The sequence below is a fragment of the Aquarana catesbeiana genome, linkage group LG07, assembly GCF_042186555.1.
Source record: "Aquarana catesbeiana isolate 2022-GZ linkage group LG07, ASM4218655v1, whole genome shotgun sequence".
Taxonomy (NCBI): domain Eukaryota; kingdom Metazoa; phylum Chordata; class Amphibia; order Anura; family Ranidae; genus Aquarana; species Aquarana catesbeiana.
Window position 1 is genome coordinate 86,563,617 of NC_133330.1, and position 25,808 is coordinate 86,589,424.

The following is a 25,808-nucleotide window of genomic DNA, read 5'->3' on the forward strand; positions in this document are numbered from 1 at the left end:
GCAACACATGTTAAACAAAACAAACAAAAATTTCCAGCTCAACTTACCAACCAGCCTGCAACTAACCAAATTATCCTGCCTAACAGATTGCGTTAAAAACAGGGGTTTAGATTGCGCATATTTGCAGAGCCACTTCACAGCACCCCAATATTATCTGCAGTCCTAACTCTAAAAAATTTTTGAGAGCCTCCATAGTAGAAGCACATGCATGATAATGGATAGATAAAGTGCAGGTAAGCCTGGAGGGAGCCCACCCCTCCTTAAAGGCACAGGGGTGCACTGGACACCCAGCATATAGCACAATGGCAGCAAAGGTATCCAGTACGTCCCCTCACCAGTATTACAACAGTACAAACAAATGGCCACTGGCCTCACCTATGAATGGCCTTTAAAGCAAGGAGCACATGGAAGGGTGACGCATGTCAAACAAAACCAAAGAAAATTCCCAGCTAAACTTACCAACCAGACTGCAACCAACTAAATTATCCTGTTTTACAGTTTAAATTAACAACAGGGGTATAGTTTGCACACAATTGCAAATACGGTTGGTTGCAGGCTGGTTGTGCTCCATGCTACTTATTTATTTGCAAATTGTTATCATAGAAAAAAGCTTTTTTTTCCAAAATGTTCGATCTTTTTTCATGTATTTAGCAAAATATGAAAAACCCAGTGGTGATTAAATACCACCAAGAGAAATCTGTATTTGTGTGAAAAAAAATATTAAAATGTAATTTGGGTACAGTGTTGCATGGCTGAGTAATTGTCATTCAAAGTGTTACAGCGCAGAAAGCTGGAAATTGGCCTGGGCACAGAGGAGGGGAAAGTGCCCGGTATTGAAGTGGTTAATTGAAAAGGTCTGGGGAACCCTTCAGGAAACATCTACTACAAGATTACTTACCCACATTTGCTTCACCATCAGTTAGTAAGATTATTAAAGAGACACTTCTTTCTGGGAGTTGGTTTAGTTCATGAGCTTTATTCAATAATTCCAAAGCCCTTAGCACAGGATCATTGATATTTGTGGCTGCAAAAAATATGTGTAAATAGTGATATAACATATACATACTTCACTGTGACTCACACATTCATAAGTCCAAACACAATATTCCCCGGGCACACATTCATGAAAATGGCTGTAGTAATGTTGGGTTCTATAATGACCACCGGCTGGCAACCGTAGGCAGAGTGAAGAAATGTCATCAGCACACCAAGGATTGCTCAAAGGGTCCAAAGCTTTATTCACATGGTCACACGATACACGTACAGCAATGTTTCAGAGCCACGCAGGGCCCCTTCATCAGGCAAGTGACAAAGTGCAGTACAAATCATCAAGTATTTAACAAACAATCCACCAATCAGTGCAAACCTTTGCAGCCTAACCCCGCCCTCTGATGTCAAATGACGCCATAAGCCCGCCATTGCACTCAGTTTAAATGTTATGATATAACTGCCAAAGCAAAGATACAATCAATAGAATAATAGCCATCCAAATCTACAATGGGCATTGATCCTATGTAGAAAGGTGCTGATCACTTTCAAGAACTAAAATTCCATCTGTGTAATAAATGACCCTGCTGGCTAAGCCCAGCCACATGCTGTGCAGTCCCTGGACACTGTGTGTCCGCGTTGCCTAGCTGCAAGGAGGTGTGTGACTCACACTCTAATACTGCGCCACCTGAGGTGCATGCGCTGTAGCAGCAAAACACTTGGGCAGACCGTGCGCCGTTGCCCCACAACGTCGGATGCTGCAGCAGCCACCAGATGAATTAGTATTGGGACTGCACCGAGGGGAGGTTGGAGCCATCTAGTGTCTAAAAAAGATTGTACAAGTGCTCTGTGATAAGGCCTCTTGCACATGATACTTCAGTTTGAGCATCACATTTTTAGACCTTTTCTTGGATGTATTTGCGCGTATTTACGCACATTGGAGCCATCTAGTGTCTAAAAAAGATTGTACAAGTGCTCTGTGATAGAGATATAGAGAATGTTGATATAGAGACAAAGAAGCAAAAAAAGGGGGAAAAAAAAGAAAGAACTACAGGGGAGGTCAGCTGCAGCTCAGCCTGTGTGGAGGGATGACAGCAGAGGAGGCAGGTACAGCTGGGGAGGCAGGCACAAGGTTAGCAGAGGAGGCGGGTACAAGGTCAGCGGAGGAGGCGGGTACAAGGTCAGCGCAGGAGGCAGGTACAAGGTCAGCGGAGGAGGCGGGTACAAGGTCAGCAGAGGAGGCGGGTACAATGTCAGTGGAGGAGGTGGGTACAAGGTCAGCGGAGGAGGCGGGTACAAGGTCAGCGGAGAAGGCGGATACAAGGTCAGCGGATGAGGCAGGCACCATGTCTCTGAACGTAGCTGCTGAGTCCGGTGAATCCGCTTTCTGATCCGGTCACCCACGCTGCCCTAGGCAAGACTAGTGACACCCCGGGCGGGCGTAGGGGGTGTTAGTCTTGCCTAGGGCGCAATATAGTTAAGCACCAGCCCTGACCATATCTGAATAAAGCTTTGGACCTTTTAACGAATCCTTGGTGTGCTGATGACATTTCTTCACTCACACATGCATACACTCACACAGAGGGTGAGGAAGGTGTCTGTGAATGGACTCATGGGGGTCTATTTTTAAAACATTCTTTCACAAACATTCGTTCAGACAGTACACAAATTGTCCCGTATTTTCTCTAAGGCCTCTTGCACATGATACTTCAGTTTGAGCATCACATTTTTAGACCTTTTTTTGGATGTATTTGCGCGTATTTACGCACATTTTCGCGCGCACTCACGCATTTTTGCGCAAAACGTATTCTCACATTCTCGTTCTGCACAATATGTAAATGGACATTTGTGTGCATTTGTGAGGATAAGGCATGAAGCTGATTTTTTTCTTACTGAAGAATGCACGCCACTTGTTTACGCACCTGTGTGTATAGGATCATTACAATTAACCAGCCGTATTTTACCTCAGTAAAAAAAAAAAAAAAAAAAGCTGTACTGAGCTTTTTAAAGCTGCAGTGTGCAAGAGGCCTTATACAATTACTTCTTATGATCATCAGCTCCATGTAGCATCCAAAATGCTTTATATTTTTCCAAAATACTGCAAAAAGAAAATTTACCATATTTTGTACACTGGATGGAGGTGACGTTTGTAGGAAGTCATAGTATTAGAGAAAACATGGCGAAAATTTGTGGAGCCTGAACAAATGCTTGTGATATTTGTCCAACAAATGCTTCATAAAGCAGCCCCGTGGGGTTTCATAAATGCCCTTTACTCCAACATCCTTTAACCACTTGAGACCCAGGGCCTTTTCTCCCAATTTCCCTGGATTTCCAGAGTGTTTTTTTGTTTCAATGGTGTCTTGTACACATTAAACCTTTTAGCGTTTGTAGTCTACTCTAACATTTTATATATATATACAGTGTTGTTACATGAAAAGATATAATAAAATAATTACAAAAATGTGAGGGGTGTACTCATTTTTGTGAGATACTGTATCTTGTGGAAAAAGGGAGTGCCACATCAGATGTAATCCTGTGTAAGGAAATCATCTATATGGCAGAGGTATCCCACCTTGGTATTGTATATATATATATATATATATATATATATATATATATATATATATATATATATATATTGTGACGCTATGCGAGGTGATATAGTGGATAATCACTAAATTTCACCTCGCGTTCGTTCTGTTGTAAGGGATCGAACCGGAATCCGGCCCAAGTTTTTCCAGCCTCTGTGGCAGGCTAGGTTCTGGTCTGGGTGTTCTTTTTTTTTTTTTTTTTTTTATTGAAAGCCTATGACGTGCATAACACACCCAAAAAACTTCACCCGGTGCCAAAAAAATGTGCACACACATAAAGAGTGGTCACAAAAAAGTGCAACGGGTACACAGACGTGCCAATTCCCTGATCCCCCGGGGCGTTAGACTCCAGACGGGGACAAAGGTACTTTACAATGGTCTATCTGGCCGAAACCAGACAGACCCCGTTCTCTGGAAGGTCTGCCAAAGCAGAACCCACCCAAGTACTAGGTGGGGCTCCCCCGAAGGGAGACCCCATGAGTTAGAGCGGACAAAGCCAGAAGGCCATGTCCACCCCTTCCCAAGACTTTCAGGGCTGGCCCGAGGACCCGTCCTTACTCATCACACAGAGAGACAAACGTGAACAAGACGTGACAAAAACATAGGATTCAATCAAAAAGAAAGAAAATAAATAAAAAGTGGGGAAGGGATAGTGGAGAGGAGAGTGAAAAAGGTGGCCATTGTGTAAAACAATGACCAGGCCCTCCGGCCAGGAATAAAAAATTCCTCTGGTCCTAGCCAAAAGGCCCGGCCCAAGAGGCAGGTGCTAAAAAAGCATGTTCTATAGTGCAGTGACCATGGTGCCTCAAATCAAAGTGACTGCCACTCACAGTGATTTTATGGCACCACTGGACTGCCACTCCAGGGGCACTACTCCATAGGCTTTCAAGACCAACCCTGGCCACCAGACCAGACCACAGCAGCCCCCACCCCAGGCAGAAAGGCATGGAGTTCTGGAAGCTTGGTAAGAGCCCTTTACCATCAGGCTTCACCGTCGTTCCGTCCCTCCTACCTAATTACATTCGGGAAATACTGGCCGCTCCCCCGGTGGGAGAAAGGGGAGTCAGCATTCTCTCCCGAATAACTGTCCGGAGCTAGAGCTGCCCCAATCCAGGCCAGGGTCCTGACCCTCCAGTTCAGACCCCATGGTTCTCTATCCCCATCAGAAGGCTTCCCTTTCGGCTACGAACCGTCCAGGTCACCTTTACTCCAGTAGGTTTTGCATAGCAACCGCCATCCCATCTCTATCTCGCCATAGATCAGGGATGGAAGCAAGCGCCGCCTCCTGGAAACTGATAAGAACAGATACTACACTTGATCTTAGCCAAAAGGCAGAGAAGCGATCTGGTCTGGATGTTCTGGTCCACTTGAGCCCACACTCAGGTGGACTTTAAATAACCAGGAAGAGAACTCAATAGGGCTCTGGTTTTGAGACTCAGGAAAGAACCTGAGTGAGAGGAGCTCTGGCTATTGGACTATAAGGTTTGCTTTACCGCATGTTTTGTGGGTGACGGGGATCAGCCCCGCACTGTCTAGAGAGGAGACTGTTTGTTTAGTTAGCGCCGGATGGCAAGGATTTACCGTTTTGTTTATTTTTTATTTTGCAAACCTCCTTGTAAAAAAACCTGGCATCCGCCAGATTTTTAAGAAAATGCCCATTTGCTTACTGTCCTTCAGAAAAGGTGATCCCCACGAGCTAATCTTCCCACACGTGGTGGATTCAGCGGGCAATTTCTGAAGATGGAGGAAATGATAAAGGCCCTGCTACAGGCCAATGCAGCTCATCGGGAAACCAACTGCCAAGTCGCACAGGCCACAGCAGCACAACAGGCGGCCCAGCAGGAAATGAACCGGCAGTTTGCAGAGGCTCCGGTGGAACTGAAAAAGGGGTCCACAGCTCCTGTGCCAGTGGAACGTTGATACGTGCATCCTACCACCTACAGAAAATGACACCTGCCGATGAGGTCAAGGCTTACATTGCGACTTTCGAGAGAGTCGCTATCCGTGAGGGATGGCCAAAAGAGCAGTGGGTGGGTCTGTTGGCCCCATTTCTAACAAGAGAACCCCAAAAGGCCTATTTTGATTAAGAACCAGATAAGGCCCAGGACTATGAGACTCTAACGACAGAGATACTCGCACGCTTGGGTGTCACCATGGCAGTCCGGGCTCTGCGCGTGCATCAGTGGTCCTACTCCAGCAACAAGCCACCCCGTTCACAAATGTTTGAATTGGTCCACCTCACCAGGAAGTGGTTGCAGCCAGAAACCTTGACAAGCCCTCATATCGTGGAGCGGGTGGTAATGGACCGGTACCTGCGTGCGCTCCCTGCTGTCCTGAGGAAGTGGGTCGGACGGGGGGACCCCAAAACTGCAACCCAGTTGGTGGACCTAGTGGAGAGGTACACTGCCACTGAGGACTTGGTGAATCCATCTAAGCCCCACTTTGGTGTCTCTAGAGGTGCAAGATCACCCAGCTGTTCTGGTAAGACTGTTCCGGGGTTCAAGAGCATGGGGAAGGTGGATAAGACTGTTGTTATAACTGATGAGACTGTGGGTCGTAGACCTGGAGACTGGCCAAAGAAGCCAGGAAGGTCTTTGGGGCCGTTAAGAGGATTGGGGGTAGACCACATACGGTGTTTTTGTTGCCATGCATTAGCATATTGCTGCAAACTGTCCTATAGATGATGAACCTATGCAATGTGATTATGCTTTTATGAAAATACGCATTTCTCTGTTTGCACAGGTTGCATGTACTGCATCATGTCAGAGTCGCATTGAAAAACAGATGTGTGTTATTTCAGTGGATGGAAAGCCACTCACAGCCTTGCTAGACTCTGGTAGTGCGGTGACCCTAGTCAGGAATGATTGTGTGAACCCCACAAAACTACACACCAGTACTATTGGGGTAATTTGCATCCATGGGGACACTCCGGACTACCAGACAGCGGTGGTTGAGGTTGATACCCCCTGGGGCAGTGTAACACATTCAGTGGGGGTGGTACCTTCACTGCTTAATGAGGCTTTAGTGGGGAGAGATTTTCCACATTTTTGGAATTTATGGGAGAGCAAAGGTAGATAGAGCTCCCCTTGTTGGGGAAGCACAGGAACTCTCACCAGACCCTTTTTTCCAAAGGGAAGGGGATGTTGTTGGTGGGATCGAGGAAGCTGGAGATCCTCTTCCTTTCCCTGTCATGGCTGGGGAGCCGGAGGACCTGGAAGCTAGCTTCCAGCCCGAGGGTAACGAACAGTAGAACACCTCTGACCCTGACAATGAGAGTAGCCAGAATGTGGTACCCAACTTGGAGGTCAGGAGAGAGGACTTCTGTACCGAGCAACTGTGAGATGCCACCCTCATGAGAGCCAGGGAAAACGTTAAGATATTGGATGGGGAACCCGTAGATTCTAACTAGGGGGTGTCTTTCCCCTACATGGCCATCAAAAACAATTTATTGTATCAAGTGGTAAAACATGGAGAGGACGAGATAGACCAGCTACTGGTTCCCAAACCCTTCCGCAGGGTGGTGCTAGACCTGGCCCATGATCATGTAATGGGGGGACAGCTCGGTATTGAAAAAACCAGGGACAGAATCGCCCAGAGATTTTTCTGGCCTGGGGTGTATGCAGATGTCAAGGAGTACTGCGAATTGTGCCCCGAGTGCCAAATGTCGGCGCCGTCGCCCCTATTTTCGCAGCCCCCTTGTCCCTCTACCAATAATCGAGGTACCCTTTGAGAGGATTGGCATGGACCTCGTGGGGCCGGTCATGAAATCTGCCCGGGGTCACCAGCATATTCTGGTGATCCTGGATTATGCGACGTGCTATCCCGAGGCCATACCCTTGCGCAACACCTCCGCCAAGGCTATTGCCAAGGAGTTGGTCCAGGTGTTTAGTTGAGTGGGGATCCCAAAAGAGGTCTTAACCGATCAGGGTACCCCATTTATGTGTCCAGGGTTACCAAGGAACTGTGTAGATTATATAAAATCTCCCATCTCCGTACCTCTGTCTACCACCCTCAAACGGATGGTCTCGTTGAAAGATTTAATAAAACTTTGAAAAGTATGCTGAAAAAGGTGGTCGAAAAGATGGGAGAAACTGGGATTTTTTGCTACGATATCTCATGTTTGCCATATGTGAGGTTCCGCAGGCATCCACAGGCTATTCCCCCTTTGAGCTTTTGTATGGTAGACATCCCAGGGGGTTGCTAGATGTCGCCAAAGAAACGTGGGAAGGAGAGGCCACCCCATATAGAAGCATCATAGAGCATGTCTCCTTGATGCAGGATCGAATCGCAGCTGTCCTGCCCCTGGTGCGAGAACATATATGGAGCGAGCCCAGGAGGCCCAGAGGAGGGTCTATGATCGGGGTGCCAACGTCCGTGCTTTCAGCCCCGGGGACAGAGTGTTGGTACTGGTTCCCACGGTGGAAAATAAGTTCCTAGCCAAGTGGCAGGGTCCCTTTGAGGTTGTCGAAAAGGTGGGGGAGGTAAACTACAAAGTCTACCAGCCAGGGAAAAGGAAACCACACCAAATTTATCATGTGAATCTCTTAAAGCCCTGGAAGGACAGAGAGACTTTACTGGCCGCTTCCCCGTCTCCAATGGACCGGGTACCGGTGACACTTGACGTCCCCATAACGGATTCTTTGTCCGTGGCACAACAAAGTGACATTAGGGCGTTTGTGCACAAAAACAGAGAGTTTTTCTCCCCCTTACCCAGACTGACCAAGGTGATCCAGCATGACATAGTGACGGAACCAGGGGTTCGGGTAAATGTAAAGCCATATAGAATCCCAGTGGCCAGGCGAGAGGCAGTCGCAAAAGAAATCAAAAATATGTTAGAGCTGGACGTGATTGAAGAGTCCCACAGTGAGTGGCCGAACCCCATAGTGCTGGTCCCAAAAGCTGATGGTTTTGTAATGACTTTAGGAAACTCAACAGTGTGTCCAAGTTCGATGCATACTCGATGCCTCGGGTCGACGAACTCGTGGACAGGTTGGGACAGGCTTGCTACATAACGACCCTAGAGCTAACGAAAGGCTATTGGCAAATACCGCTAACTAAATCGGCCAAGGAGAAGCCTTTTCCACTCCTGAGGGTTCGTTTCAGTACAAGCGGATGCCTTTTGGTCTGCACGGGGCCCCTGAATCGTTCCAGCGAATGATGGACAAAACTTTGAGACCACATTGCCCGTATGCGGCTGCTTATTTGGACGATGTGGTCATCCACAGCGCAGATTGGGAATCGCACCTGCCCCGGGTACAAGCAGTGGTAGATTCCCTTAGGTAAGCGGGTCTCACGGCTAACCCAAAAAAGTGTGCCATAGGCCTGGAGGAAGCCAAGTACCTTGGGTACGTTATTGGCCGGGGACTTGTCAAGCCTCAGACCAATAAGATTGAGGCAATTCAAAAGTGGCCCCATCCAGTAAACAAGAAACAAGTTCAGGCCTTCCTAGGCATTACGGGGTATTACCGATGGTTTATACCCGACTTTGCCACCATTGCCGTCCCTCTGACCGACCTGACGAAGAGTAGAGGGTCGGTCATGGTCAAATGGAATCCTGAAGCCGAGGAGGCCTTTCAGAAGTTGAAACAGGCCCTTTGTGTACTACCGATGCTGGTGACCCCGGACTTCACAAAGGGGTTTGTGGTACAGACAGACACCTCTGAGGTGGGCCTAGGTGCTGTACTATCCCAGAACAGAGATGGTGAGGAGCACCCGGTTGTATACCTGAGCCGAAAAATGAATAAGCATGAAAAAAACTATGCTATTGTCGAAGGAGTGTCTTGCTATTAAATGGGCCTTGGAGTCTCTGAAGTATTGTTGGGAAGGTCATTTAAGCTGGTCACCGACCATGCTCCCCTAAAGTGGATGTGTGACAACAGGGAGAAAAATGCCCGTGTGACAAGATGGTTCCTGGCTCTACAGCCCTTTAAGTTTACAGTAGAGCATAGGCCCAGCAAGCTCCAAAACAATGCAGATGCCCTCTCCCGCATGCACTGTATGCTTGGGTCAATTGCTCAGCCGCAGGGGCTTGAGCAGAGGGGGAGGATATGTGACGCTATGCGAGGTGATATAGTGGATAATCTCTACATTTCACCTCGCATTCGTTCTGTTGTGGGGGATTGAACCGGAATCCGGCCCGGGTTTTTCCAGCCTCTGTGGCAGGCTAGGTTCCAGTCCGGATGTTCTGGTCCACTTGAGCCCACACTCAGGTGGACTTTAAATAACCAGGAAGAGAACTCAACAGGGCTCTGGTTTTGAGACTCAGGAAGGAACCTGAGTGAGAGGAGCTCTGGCTATTGGACTATAAGGTTTGCTTTACCGCATGTTTTGTGGGTGACGGGGACCAGCCCCGCACTGTCTAGAGAGGAGACTGTTTGTTTAGTTAGCGCTTTACTGTTTTGTTTCTTTTTCATTTTGCAAAGCTCCTTGTAAATAAACCTGGCATCCGCCAGATTTTTAAGAAAATGCCCGTTTGCTGACTGTCCTTCAGAAAAGGTGATCCCCACGAGCTAATCTTCCCACATATATATATATCTATCTATCTACACACACATTATCTCACAAAAGTGAGTACACCCCTCCCATTTTTGTAAATATTTTATTATATCTTTTCATGTGACAAAAGTGAACAAATGACACTTTGCTACAATGTAAAGTAGTGAGTGTACAGCTTGTATAATAGTGTAAATTTGCTGCCCCCTCAAAATAACTCAACAAACAGCCATAAATGTCTAAACCATTGACAACAAAAGTGAGTACACCCCTAAGTGAAAATGTCCAAATTGGGCCAAAGTGTCAATATTTGCGTGGCCACCATTATTTTCCAGCGCTGCCTTAACCCACTGGGGCATGGAGTTCACCAGAGCTTCACAGGTTGCCACTGGAGTCCTCTTCCACACCTCCATGACAACATCACGAAGCTGGTGGATGTTAGAGACCTTGCGCTCCCCCACCTTCCATTTGAGGCTGCCCCACAGATGCTCAATAGGGTTTAGGTCTGGAGACATACTTGGCCAATCCATCACCTTTACCCTCAGCTTCTTTAGCAAGGCAGTGGTCATCTTGGAGGTGTGTTTGGGGTCGTTATGTTGGTATACTGCCCTGCGGCCCAGTCTCCGAAGGGAGAGGATCATGCTCTGCTTCAGTATGTCACTGTACATGTTGGCATTTATGGTTCCCTCAATGAACTGTAGCTCGCCAGTGCCAGCAGCACTCATCCAGCCCCAGACCATGACACTCTCACAGCCATGTTTGACTGTAGGCAAGACACACTTGTCTCTGTACTCCTCACCTGATTGCTGCCACACACACTTGACACCATCTGAACCAAACAAGTTTATCTTGGTCTCATCAGACCACAGGACATTGTTCCAGTAATCCATGTCCTTAGTCTGCTTGTCTTCAGCAAATTGTTGGCAGGCTTTCTTGTGCATCATCTTTAGAAGAGGCTTCCTTCTGGGACGACAGCCATGCAGACCAATTTGATGCACAGTGTGTGGCGTATGGTCTGAGCACTGACAGGCTGACCCCCCACCCCTTCAACCTCTGCAGCAATGCTGGCAGCACTCATATGTCTATTTCCCAAAGACAACCTCTGGATATGATGCTAAGCACGTGCACTCAACTTCTTTGGTCGACCATGGCGAGTCCTGTTCTGAGGGGAACCTGTCCTGTTAAACTGCTGTTTGGTCTTGGCCACCGTGCTGCAGCTCAGTTTTAGGATCTTGGCAATCTTCTTATACCCTAGGCTATCTTTATGTAGAGCAACAATTCTTTTTTTCAGGTCCTCAGAGAGTTCTTTGCCATGAGGTGCCATGTTGAACTTCCAGTGACCAGTATGAGAGAATGAGAGCGATAACACCAAATTTAACACACCTGCGCCCCATTCACACTTAAGACCTTGTAACACTAACGAGTTACAGGACACCGGGGAGGGAAACTGGCTAATTGGGCCCAATTTGGACATTTTCACTTCGGGGTGTACTCACTTTTGTTGCCAGCGGTTTAGGCATTAATAGCTGTGTGTTGAGTTATTTTGGGGGGCAAATTTACACTGTTATACAAGATGTACACTCACTAGTTTACATTGTAGCAAAGTATCATTTCTTCAGTGTTGTCACATGAAAAGATATAATAAAATATTTACAAAACTGTGAGGGGTGTAATCACTTTTGTGAGATACTGTATGTTTTAAAAAATTGGAGATGCAATCTCAGTTTGAATTCCTTCATGCAGCTTGATGAAGGACATGTGCTATCCAAAACTTTGCAGTCGCTTGTAACTTGTATATGCATGAAGATTGAAGTAAAGAAATTAAATTCAAACTGAGATTGCATCTCCAATTTTTTGTTTGATATATATAATTATATATACAGTTGTGCTCAAAAGTTTGCATACCCTGAACAGAGTAAAAGTGCCTGTAAAATACTGGAATCCTCTCTATTACAGGATTGTGTAATGTGGAGGGTGTGTGTTTCTGTAATAAAATTGTGCAAGTACCTTCTTATAGCGCTGCTTAGCGCTTCCAAGGCCCGCCTGAGCTGTCTTCCACAATTCCGAGCACTGCAGAGGGAGGGGGGCCGAGATCCCCCTCTGACACCCGGCAGACAAGGAGAGCAGCAGAGCTGAGCGTCTGCAGAGGGAGGGGGCCGAGATCCCCCGCTGACACCTGGCAGACAAGGAGAGCAGCAGAGCTGAGCGTCTGCAGAGGGAGGGGGGCCAAGATCCCCCGCTGACACCCGGCAGACAAGGAGAGCAGCAGAGCTGAGCGTCTGCAGAGGGAGGGGGGCCGAGATCCCCCTCTGACACCCAGGAGATGAGGAGAGCAGCAGAGCTGAGCATCTGCAGAGGGAGGGGGGCCGAGATCCCCCGCTGACACCCAGGAGATGAGGAGAGCAGCAGAGCTGAGCATCTGCAGAGGGAGGGGGGCCGAGATCCCCCGCTGACACCCAGGGGACGAGAGCAGCAGAGCTGAGCATCTGAAGAAGGAGGGGGGCCGAGGTCCCCCACTGACACCCGGGAGACGAGGAGAGCAGCGGAACTGAGCACCTGCAGAGGGAGGGGGGCCGAGATCCCCCACTGACACCTGGGAGATGAGGAGAGTAGCGGAGCTTAGCGCCTGCAGAGGGAGGGGGGCTGAGATCCCCCACTGACACCTGGGAGATGAGGAGAGTAGCGGAGCTGAGCGCCTGCAGAGGGAGGGGGGCTGAGATCCCCCACTGACACCCGGGAGATGAGGAGAGTAGCGGAGCTGAGCGCCTGCAGAGGGAGGGGAGCCGAGATCCCCGCTGACAGCCAGAAGACTGAGGAGAAGAGATCAGCTGAGCACCGCTGTACCGAGGGTATGTGATACGATTGAATTGCAGAGGCACACACCTCTTGAACTGTGTACTACTATAGGACAGTGGATTCTACCTTTTTTCCAACCACTTTCAACTAGGGCTTATTTTCGGGCTTATATTGCAGCCCTTCCCGAAAATCTAGGTAGGTCTTATAATCGGGGTAGGTCTTATTTTCAGGGAAACACAGTAGTATGCGATGCATACTAGCTCATTATGCCTTTGTCTTGCTAAACTAAGTGGTTTGCATAAACTGTTGGGATAAAATTAGGATAGAGTTAAATGTGTTAGACAAGGGCACAAATTAGCACAACAGTGACTTTATAACAGGGTTGTAACCGCTAATAATTCAAATGTCACTGCATTCCTTTACATGAGCATTTGCACTTGCGTGGTAAACACAGATGCCATTTACACACACAGTATATTTATTTCTTATTCATTTTTTTATACTTATTGAAGGATAAGTTCACTTTTTTGGTTCCATAGACATCAATGGATGAAAAGCATGTAATGAACAAATGTAAAATGCACCTGCAATATGTAAACTGCAACCTGCCTTTAGGCTCCATTCACACTAGCGCGTTTTTTGATGCATTTTGCATTTTGCAGAAATGCACGGGAATTTTTTAACATGGGTTCCTATGGAACATGTTCACATCAATGCCTTTTTGTTTCTCTGCATTTTTGGAAAGGGTCAGGGACTTTTTTTCATGCAAAATGCAGCGTTTTGCATGTAATAGAATTCAATGGACAAGCATCAAAAACGCAAGTGCAGCGTTTTTGCAGCGTTTTTGCCGTTTTTTTTTTTTTTTTTTTTTTTTTTTAATTTTTTTTTAGACTGTAAAAAAAAACTGTAAAAAAAAAAAAAAACGCAAATTGCGGCAAAAACGCCGCAAAAACGCTGCTCAAAAACGTGGCAAGCATGAAAAAAAAACCTCCAAAAACGCCCAAAAGCAACATGCATAGGTGTGAATGGAGCCTAAGGCTCCATTCACACTGTTTTTTTATGCATTTTGCAGAAATGCATGGGATTTTTTTAACATGGGTTTTAACTAAGGCTGGATTCACACCTATGCATGTTGCTTTTGAGCGTTTTTGGAGTTTTTTTTGTCATGCTCGCCATGTTTTTGAGCAGCGTTTTTGTAGCGTTTTTACAGCGTTTTTGCGGCGTTTTGCTTTTTTTTTTTTTACAGTTTAAAAAAAAAAAAAAAACGCATCAAAAATGCTGCAAAAACGGTGCACTTGCGTTTTTGATGCTGGTCCATTGAATTCTATTACATGCAAAACACTGCATTTTGCATGAAAAAAAGTCCCTGACCCTTTCCAAAAATGCAGAGGTACAAAAAGGCATTGATGTGAACATGTTCCATAGGAACCCATGTTAAAAAATTCCCATGCATTTCTGCAAAATGCAAAATGCATCAAAAAACGCGCTAGTGTGAATGGAGCCTAACTCAGCTCTCCTCAGAAGTTAGAGTGTCCATAAGTCCGTGTGCCAAAATCCAAAGTTGAAATTGGGATGAAAGAGCCCAGAAAACTCCTGTTGCTCCTCAGACAGATCTGAGATCTCCACACAATATGTGAAAAGACCAGAGACAGGCCGCTGGGGTTAGTAAAACCACGTCAACACAATGTTATTAAAATAAACACACTTACATGTTAAAATCTTGATATACAACATACAGAAGCCAAGGGGAGTCAGCTGGAGACAGATGGTAAATAGGCAGTAGTAGATGATCAGAATATGCAGCAGTGTAAGTGCTGGCAGAGCCAAACACAGCCGAGAACTGTGTGCTTATTTTAATAATACGGTATTTATGTGGTTCCAATGCCCCGTCGGTGCTGTTTTCTCTGGGTATTTTAAGATCTTACTCAGGAGACACACTTTTTTTTCTACTTCTTTCTGCTGGGCCTTCCTTTTATTAGCTCTTCATTAGTCAGCAATTAACTAAACAGGCATGTCTGTGGACACAGTCATCTCTGTAATATTAATTTCTTGTCTTCTATATTGCACTCTCCATTTAAAACGCTTCATGAAGTACTCTTCCTATACTTTTAGTCACTTCTCAAGCCTAACAGGTCATTCAAAATGAGCAAAAGAATCTACATTGCTACTAAGGGTACACTTTGTTGTAATGGTAAAAGGTATATGCTGACCGAGTCTTTTTCACACACTAATCACCTAACCTGAGCTATATACTGTGACTCTTGAGTTAGACACCTGTCTTTGATTCCTGAAACTTAACTCCGACATCTGACTGACACTTGACTCCTAATTTTCACTCTGACTCATAACTCTGACACCTGGCTCTTATGCCGCGTACACACAAGCTGACTTTTCGACCGGACTGGTCCGACGGACCGAGTCCGGCGGACAATTCAACCGTGTGTGGGCTTCATCGGACCTGCAGCGGACATTTTCGGTCGAAAACCTGACGGACCTTAGATTTGGAACATGTTTCAAATATTTACGTCGGAACTCCGCCGGACCCAGTTCCTATCGAAAAGTCCGCTCGTCTTTATGCTAGTCCGACGGGCGAAAACCGACGCTAAGGCAGCTATTGGCTACTGGCTATCAACTTCCTTATTTTAGTCCGGTCGTACGTCATCACGTACGAATCCATCGGACTTTGGTGTGATTGTGTGTAAGCAAGTCCGTTCATTGGGAAAGTCCGTTGGAAGTCCACCGAAAGTCCGTCGGACCAGTCCGGTCGAAAAGTCTGCTCGTGTGTACGTGGCATTACACATTATATTCTGGGTCTGACACCTGACTCTACCTCTTGACTTTGACACTTGACTCTTACTCGTGGCTCTGACACCTGACCCTTACACCTGACTCTGACATGACTCCGACATCTGACTGACACCCGACACTTGATTTTGGCTCCTGACTCTGACTGATGCTTTGACACCTGACTCCGACTCAAGTCTCTGACACCTGACTCCGACTCAAGTCTCTGACTGACTCCCGGAGCTAACACCTCACTATGACACCGCACACTCATTCCTGGCTGACTGGCTCCTGGCTCTGACCCCTGATACAAGTCAGGTTCATCTGTGATTTAGAGAATTATCGATTGGATTGACAATATTTTACAAGATTCCCATCTAAAGTAAGGAAGGATGATCATCTTGGAAACAGATATGTCCTAAAATAAAAATTGTATCTATGGGCAATTTGCTTTATCAGTTATGGCCCTCCTGCACACTGCTGCTTAGACAGAAACATCTACCAATCAATTGCAAACAACAAAAGGTTTCCAAATACCTGCAGAGACATTGCATCCTTTGCAAAATAAAATAAAAAGGGCAACTCTTTTCTTACTTTGTAACAGTTATATAAAGGAGAGGGAAAGCATCTCTTTTATATACATCATGCACAATTTGAAGCCATCCTGTCCAGGTGACACCCTGGTGACTCTTGTGTGAATTATATGTGTAGGTTAGGTTAAAGAGATCTAGATAAAAGAATGGGAAGTCCCTTTTTGTGTTATGACCTGGATGAACTTCCGTTGATAATGACTGCTGCTGGGAGGAGAAAAATAAATGAAGAAGTGGATGAATATAGATAGAAATGTCAATTGAAATACAGTTGTAAAAAAAATAAAGGAATGCTGTAGCTTCATAATAACTGTCATAAGATGCCAAATGTTATCTTTGTTGGAGCACCAGATCTGCTGACAGAACCCCCTGAAATCTCTTTGTAAGTCCTGACTTGAAAGTAGAAACTTGCACAGAGCTAAACAAGCTTTCTGATCTGTATGATGGCACTTGGACCTAGCAATTGGCTGGTCAGGCATCATATGTTTGCCTCATACCAGTACCACATTTATCAGTTGGGTGAATTGGGGTGGTGTAGAAGATTTTTTTAAAATGTGAATTTACGGAGTTTGATTACAGCCAATGTACGTAGGAAATCATAGATATTTGTTGCGTTTACTTACCACCATAATCTGCAATTTTTCTGACAAAGTCCTTGGCTTCCATCAGGTTTTCTGGTGTTGCTTTCACCAAAGAAGGTTTCCACACATCAATAGTATGGTCAAATAGTACAAAATTAAAATGATCATGTTCTGAGGTGTCTTCCAAAATTTGAAGTAGGGCTTCCCTTGTCTAAACATAAATATAACAGTAAAGCATACATTTATTAGTAAATGAAAAATTCAGTTAGATAGGATAGATAAATAGAGGGACAGGTGATAGTGACAGAGAAGCAAAGGGCCCCTGTGCATTGACAATTATTGAATGGTGGTGCTTGGTGAGAATTGTTCAGTATATTATGGTGAATAGTGCAAGTGTGCTGGATTCCTTTTTTTTTTTTTTATTCAGTTCACAAGGACTTATACTTGTAAAATCAGTTGATTATATAACTGATATTTCAGTTGAATGGCATATTTATTATTAGCTGATTGCATGTACAGTATAACAGTAATAGATACTGGTGTGTATTAAAAATTATTGCTGACCATTCCACTTTTGATTTTATATGCCTTTTGTACAATTCACCTTAAGGCTGTGTTCACACTATTGTGAATTGGATACGGGTTTCCCCGCATGCAATTCGCATGTTAGGAGACTGTGACTGGCTCTCTATAGAGTCGATTTACACATCTCCGGAGCGGCTCCGTTGCAAATTGCACAGGAGTCATGTGCATCTTCTGGTCTGTTTCAGGTCCATATTCAGCCAAAAAAATCAGGCCTGAAATGCTGAACAGGGGCGCACCGGACCCCTGCTGTCAGCTGTTCCGTGCTGCAGTGTGAACCCAGCCTTACTCAGAATATAAGCTATGAAGAGTAGAGCCACTATATTTGAGCCAGAAACCAGAACTTCTTTTTCATTTGGGATAGTGTATAGGGTTTCAAATCCCTGTCAGGTTATTATTGTTTGAATTTTGGTGTTGCACTATTCTTTTAAACTGAGAGTAAATTTCAAAGCAAATATCTTATAATTTGTGAAAAATACAATCAAATACTGTATCTATTATAACCATGTATTTAATACTCCGACTCTTTAAACTGCAAATAAGGGGAAAAAAATCTAATTTTGCAATATATAAAAGAAAAGTTAATGGTACAAGAAATGTTCTCTACTTGACCCTCTCTATTTGTTTTGGTAACCATTATCACTGGGACAGAGAGTGATGGGAAATCCAATATTTTACAGTTGTCACCCAAACCGCAAAATATGGTAAATCATTTGTTGGGGACATTAGTTCTGGGGTATTTCCCCTTACTTTGGAAAGATTTTCTTTCACTTGCCTTTGTGAATTCAGGACAGAAATGGGGCACAGACAGCAACAGAAGAAACCTGACAGGGTTTTTAACTGTTCCCTATTTTGTCCAGAAAAAAAGTTTTTTGCCTTGCATATACCGTATTTATCGGCGTATAACACGCACCGGCGTATAACACGCACCCCAAGTTTAGGAGGGAATTTTAAGGAAAAAAAAACTTTTAGGAGGGAAGTTTAAGGGAAAAAAACTTACATTTAAATGCCCATCATTGCAGCCTTCTCAGTGCAGCCTTGTCAGTGCAGCCTTGTCAGTGCAGCCTTCCCCAGTGTCCATTGCAGCCTTGCCCCAGTGCAGCCTTGCCCCAGTGCAGCCTTGCAGCTCGCAGTTTGAAAATCCTGTGATCCCCTGCGATCCTGAGCTTCAAAATCGCCGACCGCGATTTGAAAATGGCGCCGCCGGCACCGAAATACACAGAGCCGGTCCTCGGCTCTTCTCGGCGGCTCTTGTTCACTTTCGGCTCCACTTTTACTCCCACCCGGGATGGGCGTGACTGTGAGCGGAGCTATCCGAACCTAGCCGAGTACACTCGGCTAGGTTCGGGCGGCGCTCGAGTGAAGCCGAAAGTGGGCGAGGAGAGCAGAGGACCGGCTCTGTGTATTTCGGCGCTGCCGGCGCCATTTTCAAATCGCGGTCGGCGATTTTAAAGATCTGTCAGCTCAGGATCGCAAGGGATCGGCGTATAACACGCACCCGCGATTTTCCCCTGATTTTAAGGGGAAAAAAGTGCGTCGATAAATACGGTACTTTAAGAGACCAAACAAATACATTTGGAGAATGTTAATGAATAGCAATAAGAAAATGTTATCTATATCTTACCTGTTTCATCTTTGTACCCCACATTGATCCACTTCTGTCTATTACATAAATTACATTTTTTGGCACACCAGCCAATTTATGGGGTGCAAAAAAGTGAACAAAATATCCACTGACAACCTAAAAAAAAGTTAAAAACTGTATTAGTTTCAGCAAATTAGCTAAGGTATAACGCAGACATCACTAAATGGCAGACCACGGTCTGGACTGAGTGACAATCCTATCTGGACCGCTGTGGCAGCCTGGGTGTCCTCTCAGCAGCCTGGGTGTTCTCTCCTAGTTCTCTACCCCCTCTATCATCTTCCCTACAGGGTAGAGGGTGGGAGATGCAGTTGTTCTGGATGGAGGGAGGTGCCTAATGTTTCAAGTTACCAAGCATGTGACTGGTTGCTAGGATGTCGGCTGGTCCTAGCAACCAATCACCGACTTCTTACAATGAAAAGTTTGTCAACTCCCATCCCCTGTTCAGACCTGCTGCACTTCCCACCCTATACTCTGCTGTGTAAGATAGGAGTGTGAAGGGGGTGACTGTGATGGGAAGGCAGGTGGAAAGTGATGTACAGGGGGCTGAGGACACTGATGTGATCAGGGCAGTGGTGTCTCCAGCTTTCCTATTTAGGGGGGGCACATGGGGGGACAGGGACAAAAGTAGGGGGGGCAACTATAAAATGCAATTATATATATAATATATATATAAATCTCCTGGGGCCCTTTACTACGACCCCACAATGGCCCTTTCACATGTTCTGCAGTGAGTTCCCTTCCTACTGTATTGGGGCCCCCCAGGGTGGCAGCAAATAAGAGATATATGTCACCAGCATACCAAGAAAATTTAAGGATCCAAAGCGGTGGGAGAACTATCAGGGTTGCAAAGGTTGTCTTGCCACCGGGCCCTGGTGTTCTGCCACTGTGGGGTTCCCCAGCCTCCTCTTGCTGTCCTGCCCCTGCTATTGACAGCGCTGGTCTGAGAAATCAGTCTGTTTTTTCAGTAACTGAGAGTCCTGGTGGAGTCCTTCCTGCAACTCGCTCTTCTCCCTGCCAATGAGGATGCAGGGGAAGGAGAAGATCGGGTGGCCGTGGTTGTGTGAGCGCTCGCATTATGCAGTGTCAGTGAGCAGAGGGAGGGGGGAGGAATCGCCCGCAGGAGCTGACTGGGGACTCTCTCCCTCTTAGACATTGATTTTTTGTAAAAAAAAATATTTTTTTTTTCTATTGGGGGTGAGCACATGGTGGGGCACAGCATAATGTTGGGGGGGGGGCAGGGCCCCCTCTGCCCCCCCCCCCTAGGGACGCCATTGGATCAGGGGGATGTGATGTAAAGGGGGCTAAGGACAATGATATGACTCAAAAATACTCAAAGAATCAGTCACTGAGTCTGCTACAGGTGTGGGCCTACCTCTATGAAGCACTGACACTGAATGATTTTTCCTACTTGTCTGCCCTGATTACCCACAAAATACAGTATGTTGGCTGTCTTTTAGTGCAAAGCAAAGAATCAATTTGGACTCTTATTATTTGGTTTGGTTCTCCTTCTATTGGTAAATGTTTTTTTTTTTCCTAGTAACTTGCTGGGTAGCCACTGGAAGGTAGCTGGTCTGTTGTGAGCAGCCTAACAGCTAGTGAGCTGTCTGAATGCTTTGTTTCTTCTTACTACCCTATATGAACTAATATTAGGCTCCTTTCACACCGGCGGATAGAATTCAGCTTTTGGCCCCTTTCACACTTGTACGACTTCAAAGTTGCGCGATTTTACCGTGATTTTGCGGGCACGATTTTACAGCGATTTTGACACGATTTTGGATCAGTACTACTTTGTACGACTTTGCCACAACTTTGCCATTAACAAATGAAAACATAGATGGTGTGAGACTTGTGCTTACAGCTTGTGCTTACAAAGTTGTACGGAAATCGTGTCTATATTATTCAGGCACGATTTGCATGCTACTTGAGGGTTTAACATTGAGGTCTATGGAGTACAACTCGCATAGAAGTTGGACCAAAGTAGTGCAGGTACTACTTTGAAGTCGGCACGACTTAAAGTCGTGCCAATATGAATGGTAGTAATTGAAAATCATGGAGAATGACTTTTCATACGATTTTGCAGTACAAAATCGTGGGACAAGTCGTATAAGTGTGAAAGGGGCCTTTAGCTGCAGATAGATCAAGTTATCTACTGCAGCTAAACTCGGACAATGCTTTCCCATGGCCCCATTCACACACTGCATTTAGCAACAGCAGGGCCGTTTTTAAGGCAGGGCAAAAGGGGCAGCTGCCCTGGGCCCTGTCATTGTTGTGGGGCCCAAAGCAGCTGCCTCATACTTGCCAAATATCCTGATTTAAATTCCCTCATCCCTTGAGGTTTTAGTCCTGTGCTTTGTCCCAATATCTCAGTGTGAAATGCTGCTACTAATGCTGCCTGGCTCTGCCCTATTGTTGTGTACAGATGACTCACCTGCAGACCCTGTGTTTACATGTAAATTACCGGCATTCATATGTAAATAGTGGTGCCATTTATATGTAAATAGCAGCGGCCAGCGGCATTGATATGTATATCATGCTCCCCTGAGGTCATATCCACAGTAATCTCTAGCAACCAATCAACAAGCAGAAATCATGTGCTGTAACCTCTAGCAACTAAGCAGTGAGCCGAAATGTGTGCTGTAACCTCTAGCAACCAGTCAGTGAGCGGTAATGATGATACACTGTAACCTCTGGCAACCAATCACAACAGCTGTCTGATCTGATTCAGTAAACTGATTGAGTCTAGCTGCTATTTATTGTATGTCTCAGAGCAGGTGGAGAGCGAAACTGCATGGGGGGGCCCCAAGAAAAGTTTTGCCCAGGGTCCAATCAATATTAAAGATGGCCCTGAGCAACAGTTTTGTTACATGGGGTTTGGTGTGGATAGAAAAAATAAATTGACTGCGTCCAGGACTGATTTATTGCAGCTATCTGCAGGTAATCGCAGTGTACTATTTTTCCTGCAGATAGCAGGGGCAACAAGGAAAGAAAAGCACATCAGAAATGGCAAGAATGTTCCAACGCAGCTAAACGCAGCCACATGTAAATGCAGCTAATCGCAATGTACACATGCAAGTGATCGCTGTGCCTGGAGATTTGGAATTTAAAAATAACAAAACATGCTTTTAAAAGCGGCAGAACAGGCACCAGTGTGAAAGGAGCCTTAAAGTTCCAGTGCCTCTTGGATGCTTTTTACTTCATCAAAGACTGATGTAACAGGGCTGTGATGTGAAGTGGGACTGAGGACAGTGATATTGTGATCGATGTAATAGTAGGTCTATGATTTGAAGGGGGGCTGTGATGTAAAGGGGGACTGTGATATGAGGAGGGTACTGTGATGTGGATGGGGATTGTGATGTGCGGGGGAAAGTGTGATGTGAAGTGGGAGCCGTAAGGGAGCTGTAATGTGAAGGGGGTACTGTGATGTGGAGGGGGTACTGTGATGTGGAGGGGGTTGTAATGTGAAGGGGGTACTGTGATGTGGAGGGGTTGTAATGTGAAGGGGGTACTGTGATGTGGAGGGGGTTGTAATGTGAGGGGAGCTGTGATGCAAACTAGTACTGTGATGGGAAGGGGGCTGTGATTGGAAGGGGGTGAGGCTGGGATGTAAAAGGGTAGCTGTGATGTAAAGGGGGTGTTATGATGTGAAGGGGGACTGTAATGAAAAGGTGTACTGTGATGTGAGGGGGGGACTGTGATTTGAAGGGGGGCTATGATCTGAAGGGGGACTATGGTAATGTGAATTTTTACAGCCAGTAGTAAGCTTCCATTTTGGACAGATGCCTGAACCAATTTTTCTTTTTAACAAAACAAAAATCCAACTACTCTTGAACTTTCAAATACCCTCCCCCTGCCTGTCAAAAACGTGGCATGCAGCATTGAAATTTTCATGGCAACGTGTACCTATTTGAGCAGCATCGTGTCCTCTCACATGTAGGTAGGTGGTGGGGGGAGCTGTAGAAATGCAGATCAGCCGTTTGTTTTAACCACCCTCAGAGGCAAATGTGGAAGGAGCCTTAAAGTAGAACTACGATCAATGATCTGCTGTTTGGGTGCCATACAACGTGTTCTGCACCACTGTCTCGGTCCTCTTCAGCTGGCTGCCTCTTCCTGTTGCAGGCAGCTTCTATGATACACTGGACCCGCACCCCCCCAAACCTGCTCACTAACCACTCCTTCTGCCAATCCTGCAGCTTCTGGGGAGATATCCAAGAGGCGGATGTACCAGCTAAATGTCATTCTGGCTTAGGGCGGAAGAACGGCAAGGGGCAGAGCAAAAATAAAAAATAGATAAAAACTGTTTTAAAAAGTTCCAGCAATTCCGCTTGGGGAAGGAGAGAGTGTTAAAACTGAACTAACTCCCTCTTGCTTGTCAACCAGCAGCTGGGTACACCTATTCCTGCCCACTGCTTTCTGGATTGACAATGCTGTCTCTTTTGCTGAAACCCTCCCACTGTGAGCTGCAGTGCCTGAGACGGAGAGCATGTGAGGCACAAATAGAGGATTTGGCTCGATCAGGGAAGGTAGTTTTAGTTTGCTTTATGAGGCTTTTCATCCAGTTCTGCCACACCACACAGCCTCTTCTGTAGTTCAGTAAAGAGTCCTTAACTCCTCCCTGTGACTGGTCATTGAAGAAAAAGCAGCACACTATTGAGCTCTTTCCTCTTATCAGCACAGGGAGCTAAATGATTTGCTCCTTGTTCTTTTCTCTCTTCCAGTCTAAGCTCTGCTGTACTGGGATTACAAGAGGCTGACAACTCAAATTCAAAAAATTAAAACTGCTTGCATTAAAAAAATATATATTTAACCACTTCCCGCCCAGCCTATAGCGGATTGACGTCTGAGAAGTGGTTCCGTTATCCTGACTGGGCGTCATATGACAACCAGCAGGATAACATGCCGCCCGCGGGGGCACGCATCACGGCGATCGGCGGAGTGGTGTGTCAGCCTGACACACCGCTCCACCGATCTCGGTAAAGAGTCTCCGGTGGAGGCTCTTTACCACGTGATCAGCCGTGTCCAATCACAGCTGATCACGATGTCAATAGGAAGAGCCGTTGATCGGCTTTTCCTGACTCGCGTCTGACAGACACGAGTAGAGGAGAGCCGATCGGCGGCTCTCCTGACAGGGGAAGTCTGCGCTGATTGTTTATCAGCGCAGCCCCCCTCAGATCACCACACTGGACCACCAGGGATCGCCACTAGGACCACCAGGGAAGGAGCAACATGTGGATGGCCAGGTATGTACCCCATGGCCATCCACATGTGCCAATCAGTGCCCACAAATGGGCACTGATTGGCACCATTATGTTTCAGTTATGCCCAGCAATGCCACCAATAAGTTTTATCAGTGCCACCAATCAATGTCATCAGTGCCACCTGTCATTGTCCATTGGTGCCACCTGTCAGTGCCCATCTGTGCACACCTATCAGTGCCACCTATAAGTACCTGGGCTGCAGGGCAGTATTCCAACATGATAATGACCCCAAACACACCTCCAAGACGACCACGGCCTTGCTAAAGAAGCTGAGATTAATGCCCCGTACACATGGTCGGACTTTGTTCGGACATTCCGACAACAAAATCCTAGGATTTTTTCCGACGGATGTTGGCTCAAACTTGTCTTGCATACACACGGTCACACAAAGTTGTCGGAAAATCCGATCATTCTGAACGCAGTGACGTAAAACACGCACTTCGGGACTATAAACGGGGCAGTGGCCAATAGCTTTCATCTCTTTATTTATTATGAGCATGCGTGGCACTTTGTCCGTCGGATTTGTGTACACACGATCGGAATTTCCGACAACGGATTTTGTTGTCGGAAAATTTTATATCTTGCTCTCAAACTTTGTGTTTCGGAAAATCCGATGGAATATGTCCGATGGAGCCCACACACGGTCGGAATTTCCGACAACACGCTCCGATCGGACATTTTCCATCGGAAAATCTGACTGTGTGTACGGGGCATTAGAGTGATGGACTGGCCAAGCATGTCTCCAGACCTAAACCCTATTGAGCATCTGTGGGGCATCCTCAAAACGGAAAGTGGAGGAGCGCAAGGTCTCTAAGATCCGAGATGTTGTCATGGAGGAATGGAAGAGGACTCCAGTGGCAACCTGTGAAGCTCTGGTGGACTCCATGCCCAAGAGGGTTAAGGCAGTGCTGGAAAATAATGGTTACCACACAAAATATTGACATCTTGGGTCCAATTTGGACATTTTCACTTAGGGGTGCACTCAATTTGTTGCCAGCAGTTTAGGGCGACGCCCTTTGACAAAGTCCAAATGACGAAACGCGTCAGAGCGTGATCTTACGGTGACCAGAAGTGACATATTGACACCTTGTGTTCCAAAGAACTGAGTGAGGAAACTGGAAGTAGTGCGGGTCGGCGTGTTTGGCTGAGCACACAACGGAACCATCTTTGGCCCCTCAGTAAGGTTTGATAATAACAAGGACATCAAGTTATAAGATAAATCAAATGGCAAGGACTGTGAAAGCTTTAATGAATACACGTTTTTATGATCGGAGGAATTAAAATAAAAATTCAAAACGGGACTAGACTATGTGGAGTTTTCTTCTCATATTTTTGGTGCCTGTGGATTTCGTTTGAGGCTCTGATCGAGGACATTGTGTGGAGGTAGCATCTGGATATCTGTTGAGGCTTGTAAATTATAGCGGTTCGGTGAGTTTAAATCCCAGAGGGGAGTGTAAAAATGTAGAGAGAGTGAAAAACCTTCTCTTCTCACAGACACGTGTTAT

At 46.0% G+C, this 25,808-nt stretch overlaps 1 protein-coding gene and 1 pseudogene across 1 annotated transcript in view; both read right to left on the reverse strand.

Moving 5' to 3' along the window:
* The window catches only part of LOC141103139 (inter-alpha-trypsin inhibitor heavy chain H3-like), a 175,248-nt gene that overhangs the window by 105,550 nt on the left and 43,890 nt on the right, over positions 1–25,808 (reverse strand). Inside the window, exons 8-10 of the mRNA XM_073592419.1 lie at positions 19,028–19,144; positions 16,864–17,032; positions 899–1,024 (exon numbers count right to left, since the gene is read on the reverse strand). Coding sequence (XP_073448520.1) covers positions 899–1,024; positions 16,864–17,032; positions 19,028–19,144 — 412 coding nt within the window. The remainder of the gene's footprint in view (positions 1–898; positions 1,025–16,863; positions 17,033–19,027; positions 19,145–25,808) is intronic.
* LOC141103952 (U2 spliceosomal RNA) lies at positions 4,790–4,922 on the reverse strand (annotated as a pseudogene).